General features: G+C 43.9%; 1 protein-coding gene across 1 annotated transcript in view; it reads left to right on the top strand.

Moving 5' to 3' along the window:
- The window catches only part of PKHD1 (PKHD1 ciliary IPT domain containing fibrocystin/polyductin), a 785,044-nt gene that overhangs the window by 399,648 nt on the left and 365,655 nt on the right, over positions 1 to 19,741 (top strand). The window contains exons 44-47 of the mRNA XM_077281797.1: positions 2,253 to 2,387; positions 12,438 to 12,573; positions 12,660 to 12,912; positions 14,227 to 14,404. Coding sequence (XP_077137912.1) covers positions 2,253 to 2,387; positions 12,438 to 12,573; positions 12,660 to 12,912; positions 14,227 to 14,404 — 702 coding nt within the window. The remainder of the gene's footprint in view (positions 1 to 2,252; positions 2,388 to 12,437; positions 12,574 to 12,659; positions 12,913 to 14,226; positions 14,405 to 19,741) is intronic.

The following is a 19,741-nucleotide window of genomic DNA, read 5'->3' as shown; positions in this document are numbered from 1 at the left end:
AATGATTGGCTACAGTTCAGAACGGCATTAGGAAAGATTAGTACAGGCTGGGAAGATACCGAAATAGCCCGATATGTAGAGCCCCATGCACTGCGCTGGCGAGAATCACAGTGATTATTAATGTATCCCTTACACTGCTTTTATCATTTGCTTTCCCGCACTATTCTGCTGTTTTTATTACTCTTGTGGCTCTTTTTCATACTGAGCTTTCGGGCTAATGCTTTATAAATAGAAAGCAAATGCTGTAGTGAAGACTCACACATATATACAGTAGTAGGAGAGAAACCGCAGGGGTGGGGTCTGTGGATACGACTCTTAGAAGAAAGGTATTATGTCACTAAAAGCCCTGGCATGTTAGAAATGGAGAGAAGGCGAAAAACATCCAGTGGTGCGCGGACAAGGAAAGATCAAAAGGGTCCTCTCATTGTGATGCCAAAATTTGCCACCCAGGACAGAGGGGTGTGTTGTTTGTTTATCCCTCTACATCCTTTGGGCACTAATTGAGCCAGTCCTACTCCTGTTTTGACCAATTTATCTCCCCCGAGGGACACTGTAGTTGTTCATCTCATTAGGGTGCCATCTTGTACCATCCGGAATCATAGAATTATAGAATGTTAGAGTTGGAAGGGACCTCCAGGGTCATCGTGTCCAACACCCTGCTCAATGCAGAAGGGAAGGGTCAATTGTTTGTACATACCTCTACATTGCTTCCATGATCCTTGGGCACTAAAAGAGCTAGTGTCTCCCCTGCTTGGGCCAATTTCCTACCCCATGGAGTACTACAGTTCTTTCTCTCATTATGGGGACAGGTTGTGCCACCCATATCAGTGGGCAGTTATTTGTTTATCTCTCGAAATGGTTTTCATGATCTTTGGGCGCTAAAAGTGTTAGTCCCGCCCCTGCCTTGGCCAATTTCGTACCCCTGAGGAACAATGCAGTTCTTCCTTTCACGGCTCTAAGCTGTGCCATCCAAACCAGAAGAGGCTATTGTTTCTTATATTGTTTCCATGGCCTTTTAACACTGCTAGAGCTAGTCCCACCCCGGCCTGAACCAATGTCTGACCCCCAAGGGACACTGCAGTTTCTTCTCTCATGGTGCTTAACTGTGCCACCCAGAACAGAAGAAACCATTGTTTTTATGCTGTTCCCATGGTTTTTGAACACTACTAGAGCTAGTCCCTCTCCTGTTTGGGCCAGTTTCTCAACCCAGCGGGACACAACAGTCTTTCCTTACATTAACGTACCTGGTTATGCCACCCAGAACTGAAGGGGTGTTGTTTCTTTATCCCTTCACATTGTTTCCACCAGTAAAAAAAGCTAGTACCACCCCTGCATGTGCCGATTTCTCACCCCGGGGAACAAAACAATTCTTCCTCTCATTATGGTCCCAGATTGTGTATCCCCAGGTGGTTGTTTGTTTATACCCTCCAAATTAATAACATGACTTTTGGTCACTTGAAAAGCTAGTCCCACCCCCACTTTGGCCAGTGTCTCACCTCTGTGGAAGATGGAAGTTCCTCTTAGAGGTGTATCTCAAGATTTTTGGGTCGCAATGCAAAGGGTATATCAGAACCACCAAATACCACGTGCCACTTATAAGACAGATGTCATTTTATGGCATAAAGGCCTCTGTGTACTTCCTATAACTGGGATCCTGGTTCCTCTGGAGAAGGTTGGGGAGGTTGTAGAACTCTTAATAAGTTTTGGGACCCTATGAATTCGACAATGGAAAAGGGTTATATTTGGCCATGAAATATTATTATTGCTTTCATAATATATAGCGGGTTAATATATGGCAGTAATATTTGGAAAATATATGGCAGTATTATTTCATATATAGAACTTTTCAAAATGATGATAAAACTTTTTTAGTACAGTAGGGTCATACTTTGGCCCCGAGCCTCATTTTCTATAAAATAGACCCTAGATAACACCCATCCTGAGCAGCAATCTGGTTGATGATAATCCAAAATGACAAAAAAGTGGTGACAGGGAGCGGCATTTCTTAGCAATATTTGATAGATTGGGTGAGCTGGCCTCTAGCTAAAGCAGCTGAGATCCCCATTTTGATATAGGTCCTTCTCCAATTTCCATGCATACACTTATACACTGCTCATCCTGCCCCTCCTGGTTCATGGCTAACTGCCAGGTCTGCCAAATTTGCAGTAATTACACAAGCAGGGCTATAGAAAAAAAAGAGTTTCATGGAAAATCATCCTCCTAAATTGTTCCTATTTTTTTTCCGTGTTTAGATCACAAAATGCGGAAATGTTTCTTTTAAAGACTTTCAGATCTTTTCTTGCGAAGATTTTGGAATTAATATCGGCGAAAGCTCCGGGAATGCTGAAGTTTCTGATAGTTTATTGCTTGGCCATTTTGATGGCGAGGTAAGTAATGAAATTTAATCTTTTCCTTTCGGAGTTAGCAGGCATAAATAACCTTTTGACAGCTCCTATATGACCGGCCGTCCTAATACAAGCTTGTCATATCCGGGGGTGGAGGGAGGGGAAATTACCGAACTATAGCTTTAAGCTCTGGAAAACAAATTTTATGAAGTTAAGATTTCTGGTTTCCTTTTAACTCATGTCTCAATCCTTGAGCATGTTTAATAACGGCCCCCCAAAAAATATTGTATATTATGGGGCTCGACTACTAATAACACTGTGTTTTGTGTCCCGGAGCATATAGGTGATGGCTCCAACGATATTTCATTATTCCCCACTCTCCCGGGATTAGTGCAATATACAAAGTCTGGGAGATAAGCATAGTGAGCGGAATACACGGCGCCTTTATATTATAGAGGTTCTCTATATGGCAGAACCACGGGTCAATAATAGTCACTATGCGGCGCGGGATTGTGAATAATTATTACGATTATTATATATTAGAAAGTTGGGTAAAAAATAGCCTTCTCCCAAGGTTATGGGCCAAGAAGACCGTATGAGTAGCGCAAAGTCAAGATGAAATGGAACAATGATTCTCTGTTCATGGTATTGGTGTCTAGGTGCTTTGGTTTTGCCACGTTATCAAGTAGCCTATCTTATGAGGAGGTAGATTCTCTAAGCCGCAGGTCTAAACCTGCAGCACGGACGGGAGGCATTGATGCACCGTGGAACTGCTGAGCTGGGTATGCCGGATAGCAACTGAAGCAACGTGGAATAGTAGAACTGGAAAGGCTTTGAAGCATGATATGGCGGACCTGAGAATGCTGGATGGCACCGTAGTCATGGAATAGCAGACCTGAGAATGCTGGATGGTATCTTGGTCATGGAACATCAGAGCAGAGAATGCTGGATAGCAGCTTGGTCATGAAATGGCAGGGCTGATAATGCTGGATTGCACCTCGATCATGGAACAGAAGAGCTGAGATTGCAGAAGATACCTTGGTCATGGAACAGCAGAGCTGAGATTGCGGAAGATACTTTGGTCATAGAACAGCAGAGCAGAGAATGCCGGATAGCACCGTGATTGTGGAATGGTACAGATAAGAATGGTGGATGGCACTTTGGTCATGGAACGGCAGAGCTGAGAATGCTGAAAGAACCTTGGATATGGAACTGCAGAGCAGAGAATGCTGGATAGCACCTTGGTCATTGAATGGTAGACCTGAGAATGCTGGATTGCACCTAGATCCTGGAACAGAAGAGCTGAGATTGCAGAAGATACCTTGGTCATGGAACAGCAGAGCTGAGATTGCGGAAGATACTTTGGTCATAGAACAGCAGAGCAGAGAATGCCGGATAGCACCGTGATTGTGGAATGGTACAGATAAGAATGGTGGATGGTACTTTGGTCATGGAACGGCAGAGCTGAGAATGCTGAAAGAACCTTGGATATGGAACTGCAGAGCAGAGAATGCTGGATAGCACCTTTGTCATTGAATGGTAGACCTGAGAATGCTGGATTGCACCTAGATCCTGGAACAGAAGAGCTGAGAATGCGGATGATACCTTGGTCATTGAACAGCAGAGCAGAGAATGCTGAATAACATCTTGGCTGTGGAATGTTACAGCTAAATGGTGGATGACACTTGGATCATGGAACAGCAATGCTGAAAATTCTGATAGTACCTTGGTCATGGAATGGCAGAACAGAGAATGCTGGATAGCACCTGTGCTGTGGAATGGTAGAGCTAAGAATGGTGGATGCGACCTTGGTCATGAAACAACAGAGTTAAAAATTGTGGATGCACCCTTGGTCATGGAAATGTTGAGCTAAGAATGTCACATCGGTGAAGGGCAGAGCTGGTTTTGCAAAAAGCAGCAGAGCTGAATGTGGGAGCTGGCACCTTAGAAGTGCAGAATAGGGTATCCAGATAGGCACCTTGGAACCACATAGCCAAGAATGTGGACAGGCACCTTGCAACAGGATAGTTGAGTTTGCAGAAAGGCACTTTGGAACAGCATAGTCAAGTCTGCGGGTAGGCATCTTGCAACAGCATAGATGAGAATGTGGACAGGCACCTTGCAAAAGCTTAGCTGAGTTTGCAGAAAGGCACTTTGGAACAGCAGAGGTAACTTGAAACCAGTAGAGCAGAGCCCACTGGTGAGACTGAGCTTGGAAAGACAGAAGACACAGTAATATCAAAGCCCATCGGAGATGTAGTGTCAGTCATCAAAGGTACCTGAATACTCAGATGGAGCACACCATATGTTGGCCTAACAATGGCCTAAGCGGTTGACATGAGAGGTGTCACTAGATTTACAACTTATATGACAGCAGAGTCAGCTGATCACAAGCAAAGGAAGAGACAGAGCCTGCTGCTGGAGCTAATACAAGTGAATATGTCTATTTCTCCAAAATCTTGTTGGGTTTTCAAAGTCCTGGTGTCCTGGGGCTTTTTTTCTTAATAAAGACTAATGTATAGTACCTCTAAACTTAAAATTTGACCGTGTGTGTGTGTGTGTGAATATTTCTCTGTGGTTTGGTTTCTCCAATCTATGGTTTCCAGCCATTTGCTGCCCATGTTCCTGGTGTTCTGTGGTTTGGTTTCCCCAATCTCTGGTTTTCAGCCCTTTGCTGCCCATGTTCCTGGTGTTCTGTGGTTTGGTTTGTCCATTCTCTAGTTTCCAGCCATTTGCTGCCCATGTTCCTGGTGTTCTGTTGTTTGGTTTCCCCAATCTCTGGGTCCAACCATTTGCTGCCCATGTTCCTGGTGTTATGTGGTTTGGTTTCCCCAATCTCTGGTTTTCAGCCCTTTGCTGCCCATGTTCCTGGTAATCTGTGATTTGGTTTGCCCAATCTCTGGTTTCCAGCCATTTGCTGCCCATGTTCCCGGTGTTCTGTGGTTTGGTTTCCCCAATCTATATTTTTCAGCCGTTTCCTGCCCATGTTCCTGGTGTTCTGTGGTTTGGTTTCCCCAATCTCTGGGTCCAACCATTTGCTGCCCATGTTCCTGGTGTTCTGTGGTTTGGTTTGCCCAATCTCTGGTTTCCAGCCATTTGCTGCCCATATTCCTGGTGTTCTGTGGTTTGGTTTCCCCAATCTTTGGTTTCCAGCCATTTGCTGCCCATGTTCCCGGGGTTCTGTGGTTTGGTTTCCCCAATCTATATTTTTCAGCCCTTTGCTGCCCATGTTCCTGGTGTTCTGTGGTTTGGTTTGCCCAATCTCTGGTTTCCAGCCATTTGCTGCCCATGTTCCTGGTGTTCTGTGGTTTGGTTTCCCCAATCTTTGGTTTCCAGCCATTTGCTGCCCATGTTCCCGGGGTTCTGTGGTTTGGTTTCCCCAATCTATATTTTTCAGCCGTTTCCTGCCCATGTTCCTGGTGTTCTGTGGTTTGGTTTCCCCAATCTCTGGGTCCAACCATTTGCTGCCCATGTTCCTGGTGTTCTGTGGTTTGGTTTTCCCAATCTCTGGTTTTCAGCCCTTTGCTGCCCATGTTCCTGGTGTTCTATGGTTTGGTTTCCCCAATCTCTGGTTTTCAGCCATTTGCTGCCCATGTTCCTGGTGTTCTGTGGTTTGGTTTCCCCAATCTCTGGTTTTCAGCCCTTTGCTGCCCATGTTCCTGGTGTTCTGTGGTTTGCTTTGCCCAATCTCTGGTTTCCAGCCATTTGCTGCCCATGTTCATGGTGTTCTGTTGTTTGGTTTCCCCAATCTCTGGGTCCAACCATTTGCTGCCCATGTTCCTGGTGTTATGTGGTTTGGTTTCCCCAATCTCTGGTTTTCAGCCCTTTGCTGCCCATGTTCCTGGTAATCTGTGATTTGGTTTGCCCAATCTCTGGTTTCCAGCCATTTGCTGCCCATGTTCCCGGTGTTCTGTGGTTTGGTTTCCCCAATCTATATTTTTCAGCCGTTTCCTGCCCATGTTCCTGGTGTTCTGTGGTTTGGTTTCCCCAATCTCTGGGTCCAACCATTTGCTGCCCATGTTCCTGGTGTTCTGTGGTTTGGTTTGCCCAATCTCTGGTTTCCAGCCATTTGCTGCCCATATTCCTGGTGTTCTGTGGTTTGGTTTCCCCAATCTTTGGTTTCCAGCCATTTGCTGCCCATGTTCCCGGGGTTCTGTGGTTTGGTTTCCCCAATCTATATTTTTCAGCCCTTTGCTGCCCATGTTCCTGGTGTTCTGTGGTTTGGTTTGCCCAATCTCTGGTTTCCAGCCATTTGCTGCCCATGTTCCTGGTGTTCTGTGGTTTGGTTTCCCCAATCTTTGGTTTTCAGCCATTTGCTGCCCATGTTCCCGGGGTTCTGTGGTTTGGTTTCCCCAATCTATATTTTTCAGCCGTTTCCTGCCCATGTTCCTGGTGTTCTGTGGTTTGGTTTCCCCAATCTCTGGGTCCAACCATTTGCTGCCCGTGTTCCTGGTGTTCTGTGGTTTGGTTTCCCCATTCTCTGGTTTCCAGCCATTTGCTGCCCATGTTCCTGGTGTTCTGTGGTTTGGCTTCCCCAATCTCTGGTTTCCAGCAGTGTGCTGCCACGGTTACTGGTGTTAAAGGGAAACTGTCACCTGAATTTGGCGGGACCAGTTTTGGGTCATATGGGCGGGGTTTTCGGGTGTTTGATTCACCCTTTCCTTACCCGCTGGCTGCATGCCAATCTCTGGTTTCCAGCAGCTTGCTGTCATGATTCCTGGTGTTAAGTGGTTTGACATCCAAAAACTTAGAGTACTATAGTTTTGTGCCTCTTACCCTATGGTATACTTCTTCAGTCTCTGGTTTTCTGCAGCTTGCCGCCCCTGTCTCTGGTGTTAGGTGGTTTGACATCCAGTACAGTACATTTCAGTAGTTTTGTGGCCCATGCCCTGGTGTCCTATGGAATAGTTTCCCAATCTCTTATTTCTGGTAGTTTGGCGCTTCGGTCACTGGAATACAGATTTATTGGCTCCAGCTTGTCTTGTTTTTTTCTCCTAGTTGCTGCTGTTTGCTGCCTCTGTCCCTGGTGATTAGTGGGTTGACATCCAAATGCTCTGTGTACAATACGCTAGTTTTGTGTCTCTTGCCCTGGTGTCCTGTGGTTTGGCTCCCAAATCTCTGGTTTCCGGCAGTTGTTGCCTCTGTTCCTGGTCATGAGTGAGTTGACACCCAAATTTATTTATATTCTTATGGCCTTTGACTCGATGTTGAGCTATGGCAACTTGATGAATGAAGGCTCTGTAGGAAGATCGATCTTGTGCAAACCTAGACAGGTCCACCAGGATCGTCTACCCAGTTATCTTGATAGTATCAAGCCACTGGGTTGCTGGTCTTCCTCTTCACCTTAGTCCTTCTATTCTGCCGACCACTATGTCCTTGTCTAGTGATTATACCCTCATTATACATCCAAATACTCGGTGTAAAATATGGTAGTTTTGTGTCTCTTGCCCTGGTGTCCCGTGGTTTGGTTCTCCAATCTGTGGTTCCCAGAGGTTTGCTGCTTCTGTCTCTGGTAATGAGTGGGTTGACATCCGAATACTTGGCGTATAAAATGGTAGTCTTGTGTTTCTTGCCCTGGTTTGATTTCTTCCCCAATGTCTGGTTTTCAGCAGTTTGTGGCCTGTTGTCTCTGGAATACAGATTTGATGGCCACTGTCTCTGCCATGTCAATGTTCGTTTACCTGGTTGCTGCGGTTGATTTCTTTTTCCCTGGTATCCCGTGATTTGCTTCTCCAAATGTCTGTGCTTTTTCCCCTGGCAGTTTGGTACACCCATGATGCCCCATGTTATGTTGTAATGTTTAGAAACTTTTATGTCTTTTCACTACTTTTATATCTTTTTACCTGGTTGCTCCAGTTGATTTCTTTTTTTCCTGGTATCCTGTGACTTGCTTCTCCAAATGTCTGGGCTTTTTTTTCCTGGCAGTTTACACCCATGATGCCCCGTGTTATGTTGTAATGTTTAGAAACTTTTATGTCTTTTCACTATATTGCAGTCAATCTTTATTAACATCAAACCCTTCAATTTCCCTGGTGGTCAGTGGTGGGTCTGGGTTTGAGGACATCATCATACACTCATACAACCTGTTGGAAACTGTGTAGTTATAGGTGGTCCGCATAGGTCTTAAGCCACGTGTGCATGCATGATCGGGTTCATGGGGGCCCTTGGGGCATTTGCCCCTCTTCTATTCCTGACCTTCGGTTGACCACTGTTGTGTGCACTCATGATTTATCCATGTACTGCGCTTCTAGTGCTGTGCCGCCATTCCCCAGGTGTATTTTTAGTTTTCCTGCCGCTCGTTACCTTTTCTAGGTCAATCACTTCACTCCAGCAAGGTTCCGTAAGTATAAATTTTGCAGGAAGAGGCCCAGGGCTGGTTTTGCCATTGTTCATGCGAATGGTTGTATCTTGCAAGAGGAAAACCCAGAATAGACCGTCGCTGCGGATCTAGCGGTTAATATTCCTCTCGAATTTAGCAGCTCGCTCTCGGAGCACGTCCCAGACCTTGGGGAAATGAGACATTTTGCTGCGAGTTTTGCCAGGGGTTCAATTATAATTGTTATTATCTTTGTTATCTCATAATAACATCCCCCGTGACATAATTTGCATCTTAATTTATGTAATGCGCCCATTAATAAGGATGTCTACTTTGCATCAATTAGGTAGCAGTGACATTCACGTTCCTGATCTCTTCCGCTGAGGTAACACGACTTATTTTAAGATAAATATCTGGAATTATAACAAATATATATATACACGTGTGTCCCCTACCAATAATTGCTGCAAATTAAGTTAGCCAATTAGCCGAAGTACGCCTGAAACAGGCAAAATGCTATGTTCATTGCACCAGTTACTTTATACAGTGAGATTGATAGGATCTGATCGGAGCTGGATTATCAGATGCTCTGGATTATCAGACGGTTGCAGGAAGCAGAGACAAAAGAGAGGAGCGAAGATTTTCTCATTTCAAATTCTCTAAATTCTGAGTCGATTTGTGGGGAATACAGGTGATGCAGCCGATCTTCAATTACCATCAATCCTCCAATCGCCCTGACAAGGGGGATTGACAAACACTCTCCTGTGTCCACCCTGATCTCTGCTCTGTCACACACACTGTCTGCACGGTATAGTCAGTGTTTGTGCCTATCTTCATGGATAAGCTGTGAGGCCCTACTCTCTTTACCTTACACACTAATCTTCCCTGCTCTGTTGCACACACTGTCTGCACGGTATATTCAGTGATTTTGCCTATCTTTACGGATATGTTGTGTGACACTACACTGTGTGCAGAATTATTAGGCAAGTTGTATTTTGATCACATGATACTTTTTATACATGTTGTCCTACTCCAAGCTGTTCAGGCTTGAGAGCCAACTTCCAATTAAGTAAATCAGGTGATGTGCATCTCGGAATGAGGAGGGGTGTTGTCTAATGACATCAGAACCCTATATAAGGTGTGCGTAATTATTAGGCAACTTTCTTTCCTTTGGCAAAATGGGTCAGAAGAGAGATTTGACGGCTCTGAAAAGTCCAAAATTGTGAGATGTCTTGCAGAAGGATGCAGCAGTCTTGAAATTGCCAAACTTTTGAAGTGTGATCACTGAACAATCAAGTGTTTCATGGCAAATAGCCAACAGGGTTGCAAGAAGTGTGTTGAGCAAAAAAGGCGCAAAATAACTGCCCATGAATTGAGGAAAATCAAGCGTGAAGCTGCCAAGATGCCATTTGCCACCAGTTTTGCCATATTTCAGAGCTGCAACGTTAGTGGAGTAACAAAAAGCACAAGGTGTGCGATACTCAGGGACACGGCCAAGGTAAGGAAGGCTGAAAACAAGAAACATAAGATAAAACGTCAAGACTGTGCCAAGAAATATCTTAAGACTGACTTTTCAAAGGTTTTATGGACTGATGAAATGAGAGTGACTCTTGATGGGCCAGATGGATGGGCCAGAGGCTGGATCAGTAAAGGGCAGAGAGCTCCACTCCAACTCAGACGCCAGCAAGGTGGAGGTGGGGTACTGGTATGGGCTGGGATCATCAAAGATGAACTTGTGGGACCTTTTCGGGTTGAGGATGGAGTGAAGCTCAACCCCCAGACCTACTGCCAGTTTCTGGAAGACAACTTCTTCAAGCAGTGGTACAGGAAGAAGTCGGTATCGTTCAAGAAAAACATGATTTTCATGCAGGACAATGCTCCATCACATGCCTCCAACTACTCCACAGCGTGGCTGGCCAGTAAAGGTCTCAAAGAAGAAAAAATAATGACATGGCCCCTTGTTCACCTGATCTGAACCCCATAGAGAACCTGTAGTCCCTCATAAAATGTGAGATCTACAGGGAGGGAGAACAGTCCACCTCTCGGAGCAGTGTCTGGAGGCTGTGGTGGCTGCTGCACACAATGTTGGTCGTAAACAGATCAAGCCACTGACAGAATCTATGGATGGAGGCTGCTGAGGGTCATCATAAAGAAAGGGGGCTATATTGGTCACTAATTTTTGGGGCTTTGTTTTTGCATGTCAGAAATGTTTATTTCTAAATTTTGTGCAGTTATATTGGTTTACCTGGTGAAAATAAACAAGTGAGATGGGAATATATTTGCTTTTTATTAAGTTGCCAATAATTCTGCACAGTAATAGTTACCTGCACTAACAGATATCCTCCTAAGATAGCCAAATCTAAAAAAAAAAAACACTCCAACTTCCAAAAATATTAAGCTTTGGTATTTATGAGTCTTTTGGGTCGATTGAGAACATAGTTGTTGATCAATAATAAAAATAATCCTCTAAAATACAACTTGCCTAATAATTTTGCACACAGTGTATTCTCTTTACCTTGCACACCAATCTTCTATGCTCTGTTGCACACACTGTCTGTACAGTTTTGTCAGTGTTTTTGCCTAAGCTGTGAGACACTATACTCTTTACCTTACACATTATTCTTCCCTGTTCTGTTGCACACACTGTCTGCACAATATATTCAGTTATTTTGCCAATCTCTATTGCTAATCTGTGAGACACCATACTCTTTACCTTACACAATAATCTTCTGCTTCGGAGTTTTTTCCCTATCTTTATGAATATGTTGTGTGAACCCCATTCTCTTTACCTTACACACTAATCTTCCCTGCGCTGTCGCACACACTGTCTGTAGTTTTGTCAGTGTTTTTGTTTATGCTGTGAGACACTATACTCTTTACCTTACACACTAATCTTCCCTGCTCTGTCGCACACACTGTCTGCACAGTATAGTCAGTGATTTTGCCCATCTCTATGGCTAAGCTGTGAGACACTATTCTCTTTACCTTACACACTAATCTTCCCTCCTCTGTCACACACTGTCTGTAAAGTTTCTTTATTGTTGTTTTGCTGCCTCTCTCTATGGCTATGTTGTGATACATTGTTCTCTTTACCTTACACATTAATCTTCTTGACTGTTATGTCACACACACTGTCTGTACAGTTTATTCAGTACATTTTTGCCTATCTCTATGGCTAAGCTGTGAAGTGTGATGTCCTCTCACTATTCACATTCACCACAGAATAGCTGCTGCATTCCCTGCCTCTGCTTTTATACAGGCCAGGACTGAGCATGCCTTCTCCCTTCAGTCAAAGGTTGTTTTTGATTAGTGCTGGATCTTACCTGCCCTATAAATCTGTAGACTTTTGGCACAGGTGGGGTATATGTGATGTACTCACAGGAATTGGAAAATTTGTGCTCCAAATACCTTCATTCAAGAATATGGCATTAATGCAGATTAAATAATTCATATATGAATATGAAGATTAATTTCCTAAACATGTGCCTGTTATTCCCACATTAAACATATAACTACTGAGTCAGTATTCGTCACGTAAGAAACAGTTCAATGACTAATTCAGTTCTACTACCGCTACATGTTACTACAGCAGATATATAGATGATGTAATTTTGGGTACCTGGAGCCACCACTAGGGGGAGCTAAATGCATATGAATTTATACAAATAGTATAACACTCAGCTGAAGCTGTGAGCTCCCCCTTGTGGTGACGTCTGATAGCTTCTCTCACTTAGAAGTCTATGTGATTTAATTTTTGGCATCTTTTTCATTTAAAGGAGGGCAAATGTATGACGTCCGGTATAATCACCCCTAAAAGATTCCAGGCGGTGATCACTAACACAACATTTAGAAACTTTGACCGTGAGCAATGCTCTGCCATCAAAACCTGCTCAGGCTGCATTATGGGTCAAGGTAACTAAGAAGGAGGGGTTCACTTACTTAATTTGTTCTCTCATTTTTTTTTTTTCTTAGATCTCATTTTTTTTTTTTGTTCTTAGGTGGCTTCACAGTAAAGACACAAAAGCTGAAGTTTCTAAAATCTCTCAGGAAGGTCTTTTTTCCATATCCTCACTGCACCCTCGTTAAAGACATTGATGGCTCGGTCTCGGAGTTGGAAGGGAGCCACCTGCTGGCCGACACCGGTATACTCCCAGACTCCTCCTGCTGGGCGGTGGATTATATTAATGGCGGTGGCGTGTCTGGCCACGTGTGTGCATCAAACATCACGTTCCACCGCATGTCCATCGCCCTGTAAGTCCCGGCCTCACAGGAACATGGAGGCTGATGTTTATGACCCTGCTAATTCTTCAAAGTTCCTGTATTAAAAAAAAAAGTCCAATGAAACAAGACCAGCGGTGCGACAGGAGGTCAAAACTTCCAGACTAACTTCTCGATGTCACCTCGCAAAAGGGAACTTGTAAAAGTCACCTTACCTCCCAGTAAAGGGGAGAGCGGTATTATTCCATACCGCTTATTTCCACCACTGCTGTGTAATAAAACGAAACATCAGGCCTTATATAACCCGTGAGTACAAGTCTACACGCGTAAAATAAACATATAACCCGAGAACGGCGGCTGAAAATCGCGCAAATAAACACGAAACAGAAAAGCAATTAAAGCAAATAACATGAAATCCGTTCCTGCGCTACAAATTGCTGCGTAAATCCTAAATCCCCAGACAAAACCCCATTAATCCTACACTTCAAAGACAGGTGGAAATGTGTGTTTCCCAGAATCACAATGGTGGCAGGCACAACTAATATAAAACTCATGAAATACAGTAAAAATTACAGGGGTGAAACACAAACACAGCCAAAGATATCACTAGAAAAGAAAGGGGCCCCAAAAGAAGGGGCCCTAATGCAAAAAAGAATGGAATAGTCTTATGATGTTCTTTGGACCCAACACCTTGGGACTGGAGGCAGCATGATTTTTTTTCAATCCCCTGTGGGATCCTTTTTATTACCATAGGAGAATGGGATTAGAAACAAGTTGACTCCGCCCATGAGGAACCAGAGATATCTCTTAAAGCCCTTTTACTGGACAATAGGAGCCTCTAGGGCTTACTTAAGAGGACAAAGACCCATGATACCGACACCACTCCATTGTCCTGAGGTTAATCATGAACTTTCCTACTTTTTAATGCCCTTGTGCTTGAACAATATAAGCAAATATATGAAAAAGTTAAGAAAAATACATTCTCTCGCCGCACAAGGGACAGATTATATGAAGAAAATATAAGACAGGTACCCATCTTGGGAACATAGGGGGTATACCAGACTCGCCTATCCAGTCAGTCGAGAATAGGTGTAGAGGGGGTCAGGCATGGCTGTGCCTATGTCGATTTTTCCTGTGGAGGCATTTTGTACTATGTCTTTTACCGAGAATGCATCACCCGGGAAAAGGGAGATCAATGTCTATACTCATCCAGCATAAGAGGCATTCAGAGTCCAGGAGGAGGAAGCTGTGATTGGCAGCCTACCCCTTATACTCTAATCTTATCCATTTAACCCCTAAAGCACCTCGACCAATATCTTCATGTCTCTCTCTGTTGATCGGTTTCAGGGCACGAGCCCCCAGTGTCGGCTACAACATCACTCTCCAGAACAGCGGTAATCAGACGAGCAGTGTGAACTATGTCCCGGACACCTTATCTAACCTGTACGGATGGCAGGCTGTGCTGCTGGACAAAGAAACCTACACCGTTATATTTCATGTACCGCATACGAAAGCCAGATTACAAGTAAGTAGAGGAGAAATCATAGTTATACATGCTACATTGGTTTATATGCTACTCAATGACTTCATATATATATATATATATATATATATATATATATATATATATATATATATATATATATTTCATTATGTGTATTGTATTCTTCTGGTGCAGACACTATGTACATACACTACTGATCCTGAGTTACATCCTGTATTATACCCCAGAGCTGCACTCACTATTCTGCTGGTGCAGTCACTGTGTACATACATTACATTACTGATCCTGAGTTACATCCTGTATTATACCCCAGAGCTGCACTCACTATTCTGCTGGTGCAGTCACAGTGTACATACATTACATTACTGATCCTGAGTTACATCCTGTATTATACTCCAGAGCTGCACTCACTATTCTGCTGGTGCAGTCACTGTGTACATACATTACATTACTGATCCTGAGTTACATCCTGTATTATACCCCAGAGCTGCACTCACTATTCTGCTGGTGCAGTCACTGTGTACATACATTACATTACTGATCCTGAGTTACATCCTGTATTATACCCCAGAGCTGCACTCACTATTCTGCTGGTGCAGTCACTGTGTACATACATTACATTACTGATCCTGAGTTACATCCTGTATTATACCCCAGAGCTGCACTCACTATTCTGCTGGTGCAGTCACAGTGTACATACATTACATTACTGATCCTGAGTTACATCCTGTATTATACTCCAGAGCTGCACTCACTATTCTGCTGGTGCAGTCACTGTGTACATACATTACATTACTGATCCTGCAATGATCCTGAGTTACACCCTGCATTATACCCCAGAGCTGCACTCACTATTCTGCTGGTGCAGTCACTGTGTACATACATTACATTACTGATCCTGAGTTACATCCTGTATTATACCCCAGAGCTGCACTCACTATTCTGCTGGTGCAGTCACAGTGTACATACATTACATTACTGATCCTGAGTTACATCCTGTATTATACTCCAGAGCTGCACTCACTATTCTGCTGGTGCAGTCACTGTGTACATACATTACATTACTGATCCTGCAATGATCCTGAGTTACACCCTGCATTATACCCCAGAGCTGCACTCACTATTCTGCTGGTGCAGTCACTGTGTACATACATTACATTACTGATCCTGAGTTACATCCTGTATTATACCCCAGAGCTGCACTCACTATTCTGCTGGTGCAGTCACAGTGTACATACATTACATTACTGATCCTGAGTTACATCCTGTATTATACTCCAGAGCTGCACTCACTATTCTGCTGGTGCAGTCACTGTGTACATACATTACATTACTGATCCTGAGTTACATCCTGTATTATACCCCAGAGCTGCACTCACTATTCTGCTGGTGCAGTCACTGTGTACATACATTACATTACTGATCCTGAGTTACATCCTGTATTATACCCCAGAGCTGCACTCACTATTCTGCTGGTGCAGTCACTGTGTACATACATTACATTACTGATCCTGAGTTACATCCTGTATTATACCCCAGAGCTGCACTCACTATTCTGCTGCTGCAGTCACTGTGTACATACATTACATTACTGATCCTGAGTTACATCCTGTATTATACCCCAGAGCTGCACTCACTATTCTGCTGGTGCAGTCACAGTGTACATACATTACATTACTGATCCTGAGTTACATCCTGTATTATACTCCAGAGCTGCACTCACTATTCTGCTGGTGCAGTCACTGTGTACATACATTACATTACTGATCCTGAGTTACATCCTGTATTATACCCCAGAGCTGCACTCACTATTCTGCTGGTGCAGTCACTGTGTACATACATTACATTACTGATCCTGAGTTACATCCTGTATTATACCCCAGAGCTGCACTCACTATTCTGCTGGTGCAGTCACTGTGTACATACATTACATTACTGACACTGAGTTACATCCTGTATTATCTGTATTATACGCCAGAGCTGCATTCACTATTCTGCTGGTGCAGACACTGTGTACATACATTACATTACTGATCCTGAGTTACATCCTGTATTATACCCCAGAGCTGCACTCACTATTCTGCTGGTGCAGTCACAGTGTACATACATTACATTACTGATCCTGCAATGATCCTGAGTTACACCCTGCATTATACCCCAGAGCTGCACTCACTATTCTGCTGGTGCAGTCACTGTGTACATACATTACATTACTGATCCTGAGTTACATCCTGTATTATACCCCAGAGCTGCACTCACTATTCTGCTGGTGCAGTCACTGTGTACATACATTACATTACTGATCCTGAGTTACATCCTGTATTATACCCCAGAGCTGCACTCACTATTCTGCTGGTGCAGTCACAGTGTACATACATTACATTACTGATCCTGAGTTACATCCTGTATTATACTCCAGAGCTGCACTCACTATTCTGCTGGTGCAGTCACTGTGTACATACATTACATTACTGATCCTGCAATGATCCTGAGTTACACCCTGCATTATACCCCAGAGCTGCACTCACTATTCTGCTGGTGCAGTCACTGTGTACATACATTACATTACTGATCCTGAGTTACATCCTGTATTATACCCCAGAGCTGCACTCACTATTCTGCTGGTGCAGTCACTGTGTACATACATTACATTACTGATCCTGAGTTACATCCTGTATTATACCCCAGAGCTGCACTCACTATTCTGCTGGTGCAGTCACTGTGTACATACATTACTGATCCTGAGTTACATCCTGTATTATACCCCAGAGCTGCACTCACTATTCTGCTGGTGCAGTCACTGTGTACATACATTACATTACTGATCCTGAGTTACATGCTGTATTATACCCCAGAGCTGCACTCACTATTCTGCTGGTGCAGTCACTGTGTACATACATTACATTACTGATCCTGAGTTACATCCTGTATTATACCCCAGAGCTGCACTCACAATTCTGCTGGTGCAGTCACTGTGTACATACATTACATTACTGATCCTGAACTACATCCTGTATTATACTCCAGAGCTGCACTCACTATTCTGCTGGTGCAGTCACTGTGTACATACATTACATTACTGATACTGAGTTACATCCTGTATTATCTGTATTATACGCCAGAGCTGCATTCACTATTCTGCTGGTGCAGTCACTGTGTACATACATTACATTACTGATCCTGAGTTACATCCTGTATTATACCCCAGAGCTGCACTCACTATTCTGCTGCTGCAGTCACTGTGTACATACATTACATTACTGATCCTGCAATGATCCTGAGTTACACCCTGCATTATACCCCAGAGCTGCACTCACTATTCTGCTGGTGCAGTCACTGTGTACATACATTACATTACTGATCCTGAGTTACATCCTGTATTATACCCCAGAGCTGCACTCACTATTCTGCTGGTGCAGTCACTGTGTACATACATTACATTACTGATCCTGAGTTACATCCTGTATTATACCCCAGAGCTGCACTCACTATTCTGCTGGTGCAGTCACTGTGTACATACATTACATTACTGATCCTGAGTTACATCCTGTATTATACCCCAGAGCTGCACTCACTATTCTGCTGGTGCAGTCACTGTGTACATACATTACATTACTGATCCTGAGTTACATCCTGTATTATACCCCAGAGCTGCACTCACTATTCTGCTGGTGCAGTCACTGTGTACATACATTACATTACTGATCCTGAGTTACATCCTGTATTATAATCCAGAGCTGCACTCACTATTCTGCTGGTGCAGTCACTGTGTACATACATTACATTACTGATACTGAGTTACATCCTGTATTATCTGTATTATACGCCAGAGCTGCATTCACTATTCTGCTGGTGCAGACACTGTGTACATACATTACATTACTGATCCTGAGTTACATCCTGTATTATACCCCAGAGCTGCACTCACTATTCTGCTGCTGCAGTCACTGTGCACATACATTACAGTACTGATCCTGCAATGATCCTGAGTTACACCCTGCATTATACCCCAGAGCTGCACTCACTATTCTGCTGGTGCAGTCACTGTGTACATACATTACATTACTGATCCTGAGTTACATCCTGTATTATACCCCAGAGCTGCACTCACTATTCTGCTGGTGCAGTCACTGTGTACATACATTACATTACTGATCCTAAGTTACATCCTGTATTATACCCCAGAGCTGCACTCACTATTCTGCTGGTGCAGTCACTGTGTACATACATTACATTACTGATCCTGAGTTACATCCTGTATTATACCCCAGAGCTGCACTCACTGTTCTGCTGGTGCAGTCACTGTGTACATACATTACATTACTGATCCTGAGTTACATCCTGTATTATACCCCAGAGCTGCACTCACTATTCTGCTGGTGCAGTCACTGTGTACATACATTACATTACTGATCCTGAGTTACATGCAGTATTATACCCCAGAGCTGCACTCACTATTCTGCTGGTGCAGTCACTGTGTACATACATTACATTACTGATCCTGAGTTACATCCTGTATTATACCCCAGAGCTGCACTCACTATTCTGCTGGTGCAGTCACTGTGTACATACATTACATTACTGATCCTGAACTACATCCTGTATTATACTCCAGAGCTGCACTCACTATTCTGCTGGTGGAGTCTAATGAGTCACTAGGCTAAGACTAATGTCCCTCCCGGGATCCCGGGGCTGACTGTCAAAATCAGGACAGTCCCGCGGGATCCGGGACGGTTGGGAGGTATGCTGTAGGTGCTAGGACTAAGTCCTGCTTGGCGCACACTGAGCATGCCCAGGGCAAGATCTCTCAGTGGAGATTTAGGGTCACATGCTCAGGTATGGCAGCCTGTCATTGGTCCTTCTAGGAAGGTCTTTTACTTGCTGCAGCTATATAAGGCTCGCATGGCCGCACGGCCATGCGCTAGTATTGCTTTCATTTATGTACTTTGCCCCAGTGTGGTCTTGTATGAGTGTGTTCAGGGACCCGGCTGAAATAAGCCCCTAGAATGCTGGCACCTCCGGCGAGGAGTTTCGTGTGCGTGCAAGACCACTGACTGCTCTTGTTTAGACAGTTAACCTGTGCCTCTGTGGAGTCTAACAGGGCGCAGTGCTTTGAGTTCACGACTGCTCTGTGAAGTAACAGAGTTAGCTAACACCGCCATTAGTTCCGCTATTTGCTAGCAGCAGGTTCTCCTGCACGGTGGACCCCTGGCTACGAACGCATCTATCCTAATAAAATATATACTTTCATTAGGTGCGTTCCACTAGCCCTAACAAATGATTTTTGTTCCAGCAAAAACAATCTGAATATACTGCATTTTACTTGTTTAGTAAAATACACCCCATAGTCCTCCATAT

This window comes from Ranitomeya variabilis, chromosome 2, assembly GCF_051348905.1.
Source record: "Ranitomeya variabilis isolate aRanVar5 chromosome 2, aRanVar5.hap1, whole genome shotgun sequence".
NCBI lineage: Eukaryota > Metazoa > Chordata > Amphibia > Anura > Dendrobatidae > Ranitomeya > Ranitomeya variabilis.
This window is presented reverse-complemented; position numbering and strand designations above follow the sequence as displayed.